The 15,602-nt window shown below is 45.4% G+C and overlaps 1 protein-coding gene across 2 annotated transcripts in view; it reads right to left on the bottom strand.

Annotated features, from left to right (window-relative positions):
- The window catches only part of PSKH1 (protein serine kinase H1), a 59,439-nt gene that overhangs the window by 35,155 nt on the left and 8,682 nt on the right, over nucleotides 1-15,602 (bottom strand). For both annotated transcript variants that reach the window (XM_044986716.1, XM_044986717.1), the window contains exon 2: nucleotides 13,429-14,463. In XM_044986716.1, the coding sequence (XP_044842651.1) occupies nucleotides 13,429-14,376 (948 nt within the window). In that variant the 5' untranslated portion in view covers nucleotides 14,377-14,463. The remainder of the gene's footprint in view (nucleotides 1-13,428; nucleotides 14,464-15,602) is intronic.

Below are 15,602 nucleotides of genomic sequence, written 5' to 3'. Positions count from 1 at the left end.
CACAGAACTGCCGGACACCTGCCTGACAAAAGAAGAGAGTTAAGTAAAGCAGTAACCAGCCTTTCCACGATGGCTGCTCTGAAATTCAGCAGGGAACAAAGAGTAAGCAGGCTATAGGGCACATCCGAAAATATTTTAAAGTCCATTGGCTGCTCAGCTAATCATTTATAACTCTCTTCCAAAAACCATCCACCTCTCCAAAGAGAAAACCGCAGAATGGGAACACCAGAGGGCATGGGTCAGCCACCTTGCTGGCACAATCAAACAAACCAAACGTAGCCCAAGAGGTATTTTCAGAACAAGGCTGGGGTATGTCTACACTGCAGTTAGACACCCACAGCTGGCCAGTGCCAGCTGACTCGGGCTCGTGGGTCTTGGGCTAAGAGGCTGTTTAACTGTGATGTAGACATTCAGGCTTGGGTGCAACCTGAGCTCTGGGACTCTTCCATCTTGCAGAGTCCTAGAGCCCAGGCTCCAGCCTGGGCATCTACACTGCAATTAAACAGCCCCTTAACCCAAGCCCAAGTCAGCTGGCATGAGACAGCCATGGGGTTTTTAACTGCAGTGTAGACATACCCTAAGAGTTCACATGGTCTCAGATTAGACTCTGCTGGGGCCCTCCTTACAGACAGAAGGAGCTGACCTACAAGATTCTAGTAACATACCATAGCAATGCAGCTTTTTGTGGTGCGAGGTTAGTAATTGGCTGACTTTGAACAGCTATTCCATCCCTGAGATTAGTAGAGGAGTCTGATAGGTAGGGTGCACAGCACTGCCATGAGAACAAGATAAGCAAAGATGTGCTGTGTTAACAGGTCCATAGGTAGACCTGCTCTGAGCCGGGTTACACAAGACAGTGCTAAGAACATTAGGGACACCTGGAGCCTTGGCTATGCTGACCCTCTCCAGCCTTGCCCCCAGCCATGAAGCTGCAATGGTAGTAGCAACAGGGAAAAAAAAAATCTTACTGCAGACCCAGCCTAATAGGAAGAGCAGTCAAAGAGTACCAAACAAGCAAGATCCCAAAGCATACCAAAAACAAACAAACAAAAAAAAGAGCAGAGCAGGCCAGCAGGGAGGGTTCTGACAGGAGGTAGCCATCACACTAATGCCTCTGGTGGAATAAATGAGCCAGGAAAGCTAACTGGAGGGTACAATGCTTGTGTTTCAAATTGTATGAATGAGTCACCACAGAGAGAGAAGAGCAAAAATCCCAAACGCAGCGCAATTGACACCACCAGTTTTTCCTTTCTAGATGTACAACGTCAAACAAGACTCATCTTCCCCCTAGACAATCAATTCCACCCACCCAGAACACAACTACAGAAGAGGAAATGAAACTGGAATTTTATAACCTATGAAATACAAACTTTTAAGCTTCAAGCCTATGTATATTGCCTGCATTTGTACTGCCTTTTCTAAGGACTCCACCATTAGACCATGATTAGGAGAGGAATCTCACTGAGCTATGCAAACATCTCCCCAGAGTTGAGAATGCTACAGGTTTGCAGTTTCTCTCCCTCCTCTGCACCGCTGGGGATGCTGGAAGTGTGGGCTGTGTTTTTATTTTATTTTAAAAAAAAATGACTAAAGAAATTAAACCTGTGAGCTAATAGAGCACTGGATTGATTTCTGCCTCTCAGTCTCATTTAAAGCCACACTGCCCCCAATCAACAAGCCAAAGACCACACTAGAGTAGAGTTTTCTGTTCCATCACTGGGGAACTGTCCCTATGCAACCACAGACATGTGAGCGGGCCTGCTAGTGTGGTGTGGCATTCCTGCTCCAGGCACATACTGCAAGTGATGATCTATCACCAGCTTGCCTATACTCAGTCAGGCACAGATCTTTAAAATGGGGGATACTGAACCCTCCCTTCCATGCAGGATAGATAAAAGTAGATTCAAAAAAAGAAAGAAAAAAAAACCATGGATATTTTTATTTAAATTGGATTTTATCAATTTAAATTAAATACTTTTTTTTTTTAAAATAGACCCCTTTAAAATTAAATGTGAAGGTATGAAAACCTATGTTAAGACCTAGACCAGGGGTAGCCAACCTATGGCACAGGTGCTGAAGGCTGCATGCAAGCTGATTTTCAGTGGCACTCACACTGCCCGGGTCCTGGCCACCGCTCCGGGGGGCTCTGCATTTTATTTAATTTTAAATGAAGCTTCTTAAACATTTTAAAAACCTTATTTACTTTACATACAACAGTAGTTTAGTTATATATTACAGACTTATAGAAACAGACCTTCTAAAAACATTAAAATGTATTACCAGCACTCAAAACCTTAAATTAGAGTGAATGAATGAAGACTCAGCACACCACTTCTGAAAGGTTGCCGACCCCTGGCCTAGACTTACTATAATTATTAAAATCATTTGAATTAGATAATATTCAAGCAGCACGTTTGCTGCTGAAGTTTTAAAGAAAGTCATACCACTGAACTGGTGGAAATCACTGGATAAGCTCCTGGAACAAGAGTTTGTTGATGTGCTACCAGCTTTTGACAGCAGTAGTCTCTCCACATACCAATACCTGGCACAACATGTCACAAATAGCATTACCTGTTCTGAGTCAGTGGTAACTCAGAAGAAAATTTACTTGAATGCTTCTGAATCAAAGTTCTAAGAGAGAAAACACAAGACGGTGTACTGGTTGGTGTCTCCTAGAGACCACCAAATTACCCAAGGGAACAGGATGACCAACTCCTTACGCACCCTACCTCTAATGTGTAGGTAAAAAAAATCTCTAAGATCAAGGGGGACTTCAGTTTGAGTGACGTATGCTAGAGGTCTCATGCTGACAGTACTAAAACATTCTTGGAATTTCTAAACATTAGAGATGACAATTCCCTAACTCAACAAGTGTTGCATCCAACATGAGGGAATTCTCTATTAGACCTGGTCTCGACAGATACAAAGGAACTGACCACAGAACTAAAAATGAATGGTTACTTAGGTACAAGTGATCCTGACTTGATCACAGTTATGGTGTGAAAACAGAATAAAGTCCACAACAGTGATCTATATACCAGGGTGCTTTAATAGGGACAATTTCCCAAAGCAGAAAACATTATGAACTTAGTCAGATGAGAGGAAGAATTGATTCAGGAAAATGAGAATGATAATTGGGAATTGGTTAAGAACACTTTACTAGATGCCCAAAAAAACCACAATTGAAGAAGGCCATACTGGTTAATAATAGACCTGGTTTAGAGGGGAAGCAAAGGCAACTATCAAATATATATAACAAATGTACGAAAGGGAAAGCTGCTAGTCATTATTATAAATCAGAAGCAGGGAACTGTAGAAAATTTATAAGGGAAGCAAAGAACACAAGGGGAAAGCTATGGACAGGAGAGTTAATGACAATGGGGGGGAGGGGAGGTGTTAGGTATATTAGGAACAAAAAGAATCCTAACAATGGTATTGGTCCATTACTAGATTAAATGGTAGAATTATCAATAATAATGCAGAAAAGGTAGAAGTATTCAATATATATAATCCTTCTGTATTAGGTGGGGAAAACACAGATGATGTAGTTATATGATAACACTTTCATTCCACTAGTATCTCAGGAGGCTGCAACACAACCGCTACTAAAGGTAGACATCTTCAAATCAGCAGGTCCAGATAACTTGCATCTGAGAGTTTTAAAAGAGCTGGTTGAGGAGTTTGCTGCACTGTTCATGCTAATTTTCAATAAGGCATGAAACGCTGGGGAAGTTCCAGAAGACTGGAAGAAAGTTACTATTTTGCCAATATTTCAAAGGGTAAATGGGATGACCTGAGTAATTATAGGCCTGTCAGTCTGACATTGATCCTGGTCAAGATAATGGAGCGGTTGATACAGGACTTGCTTAATAAAGAATTCAAGAAGGGTAATATAATGAATGCCTATCAACATGGGTTTATGGAAAATATATCCTGGCAAACTACCTTGATACCTTTTTTGATATTACACATTTAGTTGATAAAGTTTATAGTTTTAATATAATATATTTAGACTTCTGTAAGGCGTTTCACTTGGTACCACATGACATTGATTACAAAACTAGACAGGTATCAAATTAACATGGCCCACATTAAATGGATTGAAAGCTGGCTAACGGACAGGTCTCAAAATGTAACTAAGTGGGGAATCATCCTCAAGCGGATGGGTTTCTAGTGGAGTCCCTCGGGAATCAGTTCTTGGCCCTGCACTCGTTAACATTTTTATTCATGACCTGGAAAAAACAAAACCACCACTGGTAAAATTCACCGAGGATACACAAATTGGGGGCGTGGTAAATAATGAAGAGAACAGAGAGATCTGGATCGTTTGGTAAAGTGGGTGCAAGCAAACAATATGGATTTCAATAGGGCTAAATGTAAATGAACAGATCTAGGAACAAAGAATGTAGGCAGTACTTACACAATAGGGGACTCTACCCTGGGAAGCAGTGACTCTGAAAAGACTTGGGGGTCATGGTGAATAATCAGCTGAACATGAGTTCCCAGTGTGATGCTGTAGCATGAAAAGGGGAATCTCAAGTGGGAGCAAAGAGGTTATTTTACCTCCATTTAGCACTGGTGTGACTGCTGCTGGAATACTGTGTCCAGAACCGGTGTCCGCAATTCAAGGAGGATGTTAATATATTGAAGAGGGTTTAGAGAAGAACCACAAGAATGATTAAAGAATTAGAAAACATGCCTTACAATGATAAATAGACTCAAGGAGCTCAAGCTAACTTAACAAAGAGAAGGGAGCAATAGTTAAGAATGGGCTCTTCAATCTAGCAAAGAAAGGTCTAATACAGTGGTTCTCAAACTTCTGTATGGCTGACCCCTTTTCACACAGCAAGCCTCTGCGTGTGACTCCCCCCGCCTTATAAATTAAAAACACTTGTTTATATATTTAACACCATTATAAATGCTGGCGACAAAGCGGGGTTTGGGGTGGAGACTGACAGCTCGCAACCTCCTGAGGGGTCCCAACCCCCAGTGTGAGAACCCCTGGTCTAATACAACCAATGGCTGAAGTTGATGCTAGACAAATTCGGACTGGAAATAAGGTGTCGATTTTTAACAATGAGTAATTAATTAACCATTGGAACAACTTACCAAGAGTTGTGGTGGATTCTCCATCACAGACAATTTTTAAATCAAGCTTGGATGTTTTTCTAAGAGATCTGCTCTAAGAATTATTAGTGGGAAGTTCTCTGGCCTGTGTTATACAGGAGGCCAGACTAGATGATCAGAATGGTCCCCTCTGACCTTGGACTCTATGAAGAACAGAAAACACAGCTTAACACAGAAAGAAACTGAGGACTTTTCCATTCAAGTAACACTTTGCCATTCTCTAGAACCACTCCCACAAGGCTCTCAGAGTACTTTACAAACCACTATTCAGAAATCCTCACTCAGTTTTATGCCCATATTTTTGTATTTTTTTTAACTGCTGTTAAGTTTATGTGTAAATGAACCCAGCACATCAGATAGAAAAGTAAACAGCACAATTGAAATAAGTAAAATAATTGATGGGTGAGAAAACTGAGGCATACAGCAGTTAAGTGTTTGCCCAAGATCTGAGAGTCAGTGTGAGAGCCAGAGTCCTACTCCCAGGTCCTGGTCTACGCCATAGATGACATGTTCCTTCTTTTGCTGCAAGTATCCTGGGCAGTTGAACACTACTGGGGAGGTCAGTACAACATCATAAAAGGCCACATTTGGAACAGCATAGTTCTGATTTCCTCTCAGGGGATGCTAGTGACTTGAGCTTCGCTCTTCTGGTTTAGGTCATCACCACAGAAACCCAGGATGAAATTCTAGCCCTGTAACAAACTGCCTGTTCTTTACTCCACATAGAGATCCTCAAGTATGTCAACCCCTTGGCATATTTCACGTCTTCTGGTTAGCCAGCAAGACCATCCTAATAAGGCAAATGGAGACAGGTTGAGTGTTTAATGGCAGCCTGTACCAAACCAGCTTTAATGGGCTCAATAACTCTTATTCAGAGATTTGGCATTATCAGAGTAGCTTGCCAAGTTCCTTTTCCCAAGGCCTCTCATCTCCGTGCCTTACTCTTCCCATCGCTCCAAACAGTTTAGGAGCTGTCAAAGGAGACTGGAGTGATAATTAGAGTAGTGATGTCAGTAGTACCTGAATGAGCTATTATGAGATAGCTCTACTATTGATCTGCTAATAGCCTCTTCAAACAGATCCCACCGCTTCAGGAATAGAGCTCCACTGGTAAGTAGCTATCTCTCGGACAGCAACTTCATTAGCTGGGTGTCAGATCATTTCTTGTCAAAAAAACGGAAATACTTCATAGGCCAGCATGCATTCTGGCTTTTATTCCTCTCTCAATATGGTGTTGTGTTCTCTGCCTGGAATCTGAGCCCAGCCACATCTCAGAAAGTAGGTCTCAACCTTTTCTCATTCTCACCAAACCCATGCTTTTGACACAGTCAACAAAATTCTACTGCAATCAGGGTGGATTGATTTATATCAAAGTGATCTAAGTCACAGATTTAAATCAGCAAGCATAAACCTTGATTTAAATCACTGATTTTAATCTTGTTTTGCATTTGTACTTTTTAGTTATTTATGTTAAAGCAAAGTTTATTCTCATTGGCTGGTAACCATTAAAACATGATTTGCAACAAAGTATAGCCTATATACTAAATTTGGTGCAACTTTTTGCTAACCTGGAGAATATGCTGTAGTGATACACATTTATTTAAGAAATTATATAGCTTATCTTAATTTTTACATTTTGTATTATGCTAGAAAATGGTAAATGAGGCATTTCTTTCTTACTAGAAGAGGACTTTTTTTTTTACTTGTGATTTTGTCACGCTATATTTGGAGGGAAATTTGAAGTCAGTTAAAAGGCACAAAAACAGCTTTTTAAAAACTAATAAAAGTTTGCTGATACACAAGAAGAAAGTACCAAAAAGTTTATCAAAACATGTTTGCATTTAAAACGAATTGATTTATTAAAGGAAGTATTATCTGTAGTTAGTGATTGTCTCCTTCAAGATTTTCAAACTAGTAGATCTCATTCTTTCACACCGTGTTTTCCAGTCGATGAATAAACATGTTTTTCTGCTTTTTCAACTACAATTGGTTTCATACCTTTGAATGAACTAGTGAATAAACTGAAATTAAGAAAATATTTTCTCAGCACTTGCAGAAAAGATTACCACTGTCAAAAGCTAGTTTAGTACATCAATAAATTTTGATTCCAGGTGCTTAGTCAGTGACTTCCACCAGTTCAGTGATTTGACTTTCTTTAAGATTTGGCAGGAGGCATGTATTGCTTCATATTTTTTAATTTAATTTATTTTAATAGATTATAAACGTAGGCCTTAACACAGTTTGTCATAACTTCAAATATTTTTAAAGTAAACCATGCCTTACTAAAGTCTAGGTATACCACATCCACCACTTCTCCCTTATCCACAAGACTCGTTATCCTATCAAAGAAAGCTATCAGATTGGTTTGACATGATTTGTTCTTTACAAATCCATGCTGGCTATTCCCCATCACCTTACCACCTTCCAAGTGTTTGCAGAGGATGGATCTAGACTGTTCTCAGTGGTATCAGATGACAGAACAAGGAGTAATGGTCTCAAGTTGCAGTGGGGTAGGTTTAGGTTGGATATTAGGAACAACTTTTTCATTAGGAGGGTAGTGAAGCACTGGAATGGGTTACCTAGGGAGATGGTGGAATCCCCTTCCTTAGACGTTTTTAAGGTCAGGCTTGACAAAGCCTTGGCTGGGATGATTTAGTTGAGGACTGGTCCTGCTTTGAGCAGGGGGTTGGACTAAATGACCTCCTGAGGTCCCTTCCAACCCTGATATTCTATTCTATGATTCTAAAAGTGCATTTAAGTTGTATTTAAAAAAAATCAAATTTAAATCAGAAAAATCCAATTTAAAAAAAAAGCATCGATTTTTATCCACCTGACTGGATTGTGGTTAGGATGCAGCTCCCTCCTCTCCCCCAAAACATCCCTCACCACTGACACCTGTCTTTCCTGCACAGCTCCAGCTATAAACTCCTGGCAAACACCCATACAGATCTCTCTTCAGAGTTCCCCTCTTGGGTAAATGCACCCTCATTTCAGAGTCTCGAAGTCGGAATTGAGAAAAAACTGGTTGATCCTGTCTAATCCATCCCTGCATTCTCTGCCTAAGGCAGATTGCTCCCTACAGGACAGTCTCAAAAGTTTTGTCCAATCTAGTTTTAAATATACCAAGCAATGGGGCTCCCGTCCCTCCCCCTGGGAGGCTGTGGCACAGCCTGACAAATCTCACCAGCAGGCTCATTTCTGAGATTTTTCTTCCTTATACTGGGAGAAGAGGAAAAGAAAAGCAATTCTCTAAGAATATCAGGAAAGCGGGAGCATTTACCTCCCCACAGGATGCCTGACACTTGGAAAGAATCAAGGAAGCTTTTGAAACCTGCCAGGCTCCTCTTAACATTTGGCCCACTTTCCCTCCACCTAGAAATCATCCCCTTGCACTGTGCAGCACACTGCTACATCAGTGCCAATATACAGCAGCATTAGAGTCTTTCTGTAATTCCAGGACAGAGGCTTGTTTAATCTTGTAAATCAGAGCTTTCATTTTCATTGGCTCTACAAGAACAGAAGCCAGCTGGGCAACATATACAGGATACTAACTGAGACATGCCACACTCCTTCACACAGTAAAGGGACATAGCTTTCCAGAACAAACTCCCCCACAAAAAGTCACATAGCAATCATGGACTATTCATTCCCCCAACCGTGTCATTCTTGGCAGGGTGGCTCTAGTAATGTGCTTCAAAACTGCCAGGACACTGAGTTGGAGAAAGCAGCATAGGCTCTCTGATGACCACAAAAGGTCAGAATCTTGGCTCTAGGTCTCATCTGAAACATGGTACCCCTGAAAGCCCAGTGCCTTCCTCCATGCTGGCAGACTGTTCTTCTAGTGACTCAGAGTGAAGAGTACCACTTACCAATGACACTTCCATCAGCACGTCCTTGGAGGTTGCCTATGCAAGTTCTGACCCACCTTGGCAAGATCTGACCAGATCACAGCACCAGGTGATATGGCTGCTGCAGGTCAGTTTAGGGAAATCACAGCTTGACAGGATAAAAGGTTATTTTTGGCGCGTGGGCCTGTGTACACATGCTTACACCTTCCAAAGCGTCCTTAGGGAGAATGACTTATGTTTCTACAGCACCTTTTATTCTGAAGGAGCCCAAAACATTTTACAATCTGAGCTATACATTAGGAGACTTGCTCCATCCATCACTGAAATGCCAACACCCCCCTCACATTTCTAAAAATGCCAGAACAATTGAGATGATGTGCTGTTTTTCAGACTGTTATTTTACTGTCACTCCACAACTCCCTGCTTCAGAAACTTACTCATGTGTTAGCACTTGGTTCCTTTCCCACTCGGTCCCTCTTCACAAAGTCACACTATTAGGGAAGTCTAAGCTGGAAGTACTCAGAAAGGAAGTGGTAATTCAAACAGGGATGTAGGCAGTGAGACTGCCTCCAAATCTGGGTGCCCTCATCCCCCTATAACCGTAGCATGAAGAGTGACACATTCAAAGACAAAATGCCAAGCCAAGTTTAGAAACCACCAAATCCTCAGGACCTAAAGTCTAGGAGCTAGATCCATAAAGGTGACTGCGGCTCAGTGCAGCAATATCTGCCAATTATTTTTGTGGACTCCACAGCCCCAAGTTAGGTGCCCATGCTCCTATGCAATGCCTGGGGAGAATGGCATGCCTAAAACCGGAATTCACAGAAGTCAAGACGCTGAGTGGGGAGACAGACACCTAAGCTAATCAGTAGGAAATGCCGAGGAGAAGGGGTGGGGCCTCAAAGAGAGCTAGGCACCGAACTCTGGGCTGGAGGGAGGCACCTCTCTCTGCTTGGGATTCATAGCCACGAACCCACTCCTGTGGCACCAAAGCCAGGTTAGCCCTTTTTAAAAGCAAAAGAACAAGGTGACAGTGGTGTCCTCCTTCTAACCAATAGCTAGGGCACTCACCCAGCATGTGGGAGACCTGGGTTCAAATTGCCCCTCTGCCAGATTCAGAACAGGGACTTGAAGCCAGGTCTCTCCCTTCCCAGGTGAGTGCCCTAACCCTGGGCTATAAGGTATTGTGGGGTGAGTGTCTCACTCTCACTTGATGAAGCTGTTCCACTCTGCTGGGCCAGAAAGAGAGAGAATTACTATCACCTACTGCAAGGGTCAGCAACCTGCAGCATGCGTGCCAAAGGTGGCATGCGAGACGATTTTTACTGGCACGCTGCTGCCAGCCAGGGTTCCAGATGCTGGCCCCGCTCAGCCCGTTCCCTGCCAGGAGGAACGGAACCCTAGGTCGGCAGCGGGCTGAGCGGGACCGGTGGCCGGGACCCTGGCTGGCAGGAACCGGCAGACAGAACCCTAGGTTGGCAGTGGGCTGACCGGTGGCCGGGACCCTGGCTGGCAGGAACCGGCAGACGGAACCCTAGGTCGGCAGCGGGCTGAGCGGGGCCGGTGGCCGGGACCCTGGCTGGCAGGAACCGGCAGACGGAACCCTAGGTCGGCAGCGGGCTGAGCGGGGCCGGTGGCCGGGACCCTGGCTGGCAGGAACCGGCAGACAGAACCCTAGGTCGGCAGTAGGCTGAGCGGGGCCGGTGGCCGGGACCCTGGCTGGCAGGAACCGGCAGACGGAACCCTAGGTTGGCAGTGGGCTGAGCGGGGCCGGTGGCTGGGACCCTGACTGGCAGGAACCGGCAGACGGAACCCTAGGTCGGCAGCGGCCCAGACTGCCGGTCTGGGGTTCTGTCCGCCTGCTCCTGCCAGCCGGGGTCCCAGCTGCTGGCCCTGCTCAGCCCGCTGCTGGCCGGGGGTTCCATTCACCCAGGCCGGCAGCGGGCTGAGCGGGGCCAGTGGTCAGGACCCCGGATGGCAGGAGCCAGCGGATGGAACCCCAGACCAGCAGCGGGCTGAGTGGGGCCAGCGGCCACGACCCCAGCTGGCAGGAGCCGGCGGAACCTCAGACCGGCAGCAGGTGAGCCACTGCCGGTCTGGGGTTCTGCCTGGGTCCTGGCCACCGGTCCGGGGGACTCTGCATTTTAATTTAATTTTAAATGAAGTTTCTTAAAACATTTTAAAAACCTTGTTTACTTTACATACAACAATAGTTTAGTTATATATTATAGACTTATAGAGAGAGACCTTCTAAAAGTGTTAAAATGTATGACTGGCACACGAAACCTTAAATGAGAGTGAATAAATGAAGACTCAGCAGACCACTTCTGAAAGGTTGCCGACCCCTGACCTACTGGCTAGCACACTCTTAGGAGACCAGGTTCCAGTCTCTGCTCCAAGAAATATTTGATAACAAATGGGACAGCTTCAACGAGAGAGATTGAGATGTTCACCCCAGAATGCCCCTGGGATGATCAGGGCCAGATTACCCTTTTGTGGGCCCGGGGCCAAACATATTTATGGGTCCCCACAGAGGCAATGGACCATGGCATGAGGAAGTCAGTCCCCAGAATGAGGGGCCAGCCAGGGGCAATGGGGGTATGCCCAGCACCCCTCCGACCCCCCCCCCACACATGCACAGTAACCCTGCACACCACCACCCCTGCCCACAGCCCCACAACTGCCCAGCACCCCCTCAGACCCCCCACTCCATAGTGCCCCAACACACATCTTCCCCACCCCCTCACAGCCCAGCACCTCCCCAGAACCCCCACTGCCCCACAGCCTGCCTCCCGGCTGCACTCACAAACCCTGCTGGGAGGTGACTGTGTCTGCCAGGCTGAGCCAGCAGCGCAGCCAGGGCTGGTCCCAGGCGCAGGAATCACTCCTATCTCTCAGAAGTGGCACAATCAGCCAAGCCAGGGCCTGCCCCAGCTGGGCTCCCTCAGGACCCACTTGCATGGAGGGGCCCACCCGCCCACATACACTTGTCTGAGACTGGCCAGGCTTCTGCACCAGTCCCAAGCGGCTCAGCTCCAGGGAGACACGCGGGGCCCCACAGGTGGGAGCCTGGCCTTGGGTAACTTCACAGCAGTCTGGTGAGACCAACCAGATCTGTGACAATCCTATAGTCCAGTGGTTAAGGCACTCACCTGGGTGTCGGGAAAGTTGGGTTCAAGTCCCTGCTCTGAATACAGGAGAGTGGGGATTTGAACTGTGGTCTTGCACAGCCTGGGTGAGAGCTCTAACCACTGTGCTACTGCATAAAGACAGCAACATCACCTCTTGCTCCTCAACTGTGTTGTGCGTGCTCTAAAGCAGCTTCTGAGCCCACCTACCAAATCAGGCCCCTCAGAGAAGATAGGGGGCAGAATGCCGCGTTTGAGGGTTCCACAGAGGCTCAGACATAAAGAAGAGGTCCAGCAGCTCAGCAGTGTCAGGACTAAGGGAGCTTTGCCTATACTCACCAGCTGAAACTTATGCGCCCAGGGACTTTCGATGGCTCCAGGGTTAGGTGGCAGCTGCGTGGGGTTCTAAGGATCCAAGTTTTGAACCTAAGCACCTAACGTGGCAATTAGGCACCCAAAGGCCTTTGTGGCTCCAACCAGAGGTGACCAGCTGTACAGTGCAACTAAAGACTGCGTGAGAACTCTAGGAATTTCAGGAGTCAAGTCTTTCAAGACAAACATGTAGTTTGTATCGGAAACAAAAAGCAGACATTAAAAAAGTCTTAACGCGGTTCTAGGATAAAATTGCCAAAGGCTCCTAAATCATTTAGCTGCTTAAGTCCCATTTTCAAAAATGACTAAGGAGACTCTGTTTCAGTGACAGCCAATAGGACTTACGTTCCTAAGTCATTCTTGAAAAGGAACTTCTGAACATTTTACCCTGGTCTTGTTTCCATCACGAAATAAGAATTCTGCTGTCCAAAATTAGCATAACACATTTTGGGTCACACCACCCAAACTCAGATACCAACCAGTGTCCTAATCCGTTAACGTTCTTCCTGTGCTGTCTGGGGGTGTGGGGGAGAAGGCTGTTTTGCTTTGTTTTTAAAAAGAACTCACTGTTCCTTTGTTTTTAAAAAGTGCACCCACTTTACCACTGCTCCTCAGTGTCCCTGCAGGACAGAAGGGATTTTAATGGGTCAGGAATGCAGAATTCTGCCAACTCCTAAAAAGAGCCAGCACTGAACTACCCTGTGTAAGATTCCCAGCCTTGAATTCACCTATGGCTAATCCAGAACAGCTCAGACAGTTGTGGCACAGAAATCTGACCTGAACCTGTTGAAGAAGTCACCTTATGCACCACTTATTGAACATGGCAAAGGCAAAAGGAAACCTCTTTCAAGACAGTCACCTTGCACTGCCTATGATCACAGGGTTCTCATCACAGCATTGATGGTCCAGACTCTGTCTGGAGTCCCCTTTGGTTCGACCTTTGCCTCACTCACCTCCCCTGAGTAACTGTACTTTCCTTTCAGGATCTGCCGGTACAAGCGGGTTCGGTTGTCATCCTCAAAGGGCATAGTTCCACTCAGGAGGATGTACGAGATCACACCCAGTGCCCACATGTCTACAGAATTCGTGTAGGGTTTCCTGACCAGGATTTCTGGAGCAATATACTCTGGTGTCCCACAGGTGGTTTTCATTAGGCAGTCATCTCCCTTCTTCCGAGCACTGGCTAGCCCAAAGTCTGTGATCATGATTTTAGAATCCGTTCCAGGGTGGTAATACAGCAAATTCTCTGGTTTTAAGTCCCGGTGCGTGATGCCCAGTGTATGCAAGTACTTTACCCCATCCAACACCATCTGCAGCACTCGGGTAGCATCTCTCTCAGTAAAGGAGCCTTTGGCAATGATTCTATCAAACAGTTCCCCTCCAGTGGCCAACTCCATCACCATGTAGACTCGCTCCTGGGTCTCAAACACCTCAATGAGCTGGATGATGTTTGTGTGCCGGACCCGTCGCAATACACATAGCTCTGATTCGCACACTTCCCTCCCTTCCCGATACTTGGTCTCTATCATCTTGATTGCATATGGCTGCTTGGAAGCCTTATGTTCCACCCGCACAACACGACTAAAGCTGCCTCGGCCAATCAGGGCTTTGATGTCATACTTGGCGGTCACCCTGGGGTCAAATTTGGCACGGTACTTAGCCACTTTGTTCTTGCGGGGCTCAGGCTGCTCCATGTAGTTAGGTGGGTGGCCACTGGAATAGGGGTTGGTGTGACGAGGGGGCGAGGGGGAGCCGGCTTTGATAGCAGCTCCACCGTCATCCTTGATGAAGTGCTTGTACACGTCATTTTTATGACCAGTGTAAGGCTCAACCTTTTTAACCAGATCTAACTGAACGTCCGTGGGGGGCTCGGGAAGCACTTTGCTTGTCCCACAGCCCATCACTGAATGGTGCTAATCACCCATCAAGGCATTCTCCCAGGGCGACATCAGCAGCAACCACATCTGGGACAACTCCCACATTCGAACCTTTCAAAAAACAGAGAGAAGAGAGCTAAGAAGTAGGAATTAGAGTAACGAAGATTTATAACATCAAACATCATGCAAGCGACCCCTGGCTCAAGACACAGCTGTAGACGAAGGATACAGCCACACTAGTAAATGAGGTGGGTCTTACGATGCATTAGCTAACATGGTAAAATCACTGTGTGCACAAGGCAGTTATACATTAAACACATTAGCAGGCCAAAGTAAGCCCTAGAGGAGACCCCAACTGGGGTCAGAGTTAGTTAGTACATTTCCCAGCATTATGATAGGCCTGAGCAGTCTCCCTAATAGGACGGTATCCTCTCAGAGGAGGCAAGGTGGGTGAGGTAATATCTTTCATTGGACCAAAATGAATTGGTGAAAGAGAGATGCTTTCCAGCTACACACAGCTCTTCTTCGGACCTGAAGAATAAGAGATATCCCCTCATCCACCTGGTCTCTCTAATATCCTGGGACTAACATGGCTACACTGCAAACAACAATGGAAGGTAGCCTCTCTTGTCCAGCTTAGGCTTTTGTAAGGCACCCATCAACCTACTTTCTGGATATTATTTGTAACCTCAAATCTCTGATTACAGGAATGCCACAGCCTCCCTTGGAAGCTCTCTCTCACTGAACTCTTCCTAAACTTTTTCCTCATATTTAACTGGGAAAATGTATCTTAAGTCTGTTACTTTTCATTCCATCCTCACTGACTAGTGATAGCTGATACCTGTCCTCATATAACATCACTCTACCAGTAGATCATTATCTCTATGCAGTCATCTTTTCTCCATGCCAAGATCCCTTGAACATCCCAACAGCTCTTATTTTCCAAAGCTTTGGTCACTTTAGCTGGTCTCCTCTGATATGCTGGGTGGTTGTTTTTTTTTCAAATTGCTGCCCAGATATGAATACAGCCCTCCAGCTAAGGCATGAGCATCATTATATGGCGTGGAAGAAATCCCATGCTTGTTTCAGATGTGATATTCTATGAAAGTAAATGTGGTTCAACAATTACCTATTCTCGGCTACAACTGCCCAACCATTATCCCCTATTCTATAACAGCATATTTGATTATCCCTTCTGTACCTCCACTGTTTTCTTCCCTTGATAGAATCTCCTGGGATTCATTTCAGCC

The sequence above is a fragment of the Mauremys mutica genome, chromosome 14 (genome assembly GCF_020497125.1).
Source record: "Mauremys mutica isolate MM-2020 ecotype Southern chromosome 14, ASM2049712v1, whole genome shotgun sequence".
In the NCBI taxonomy this organism is placed as follows: domain Eukaryota; kingdom Metazoa; phylum Chordata; order Testudines; family Geoemydidae; genus Mauremys; species Mauremys mutica.
Note: the sequence above shows the minus strand (reverse complement) of the source record. Positions and strands in the feature narration are given on the sequence as shown.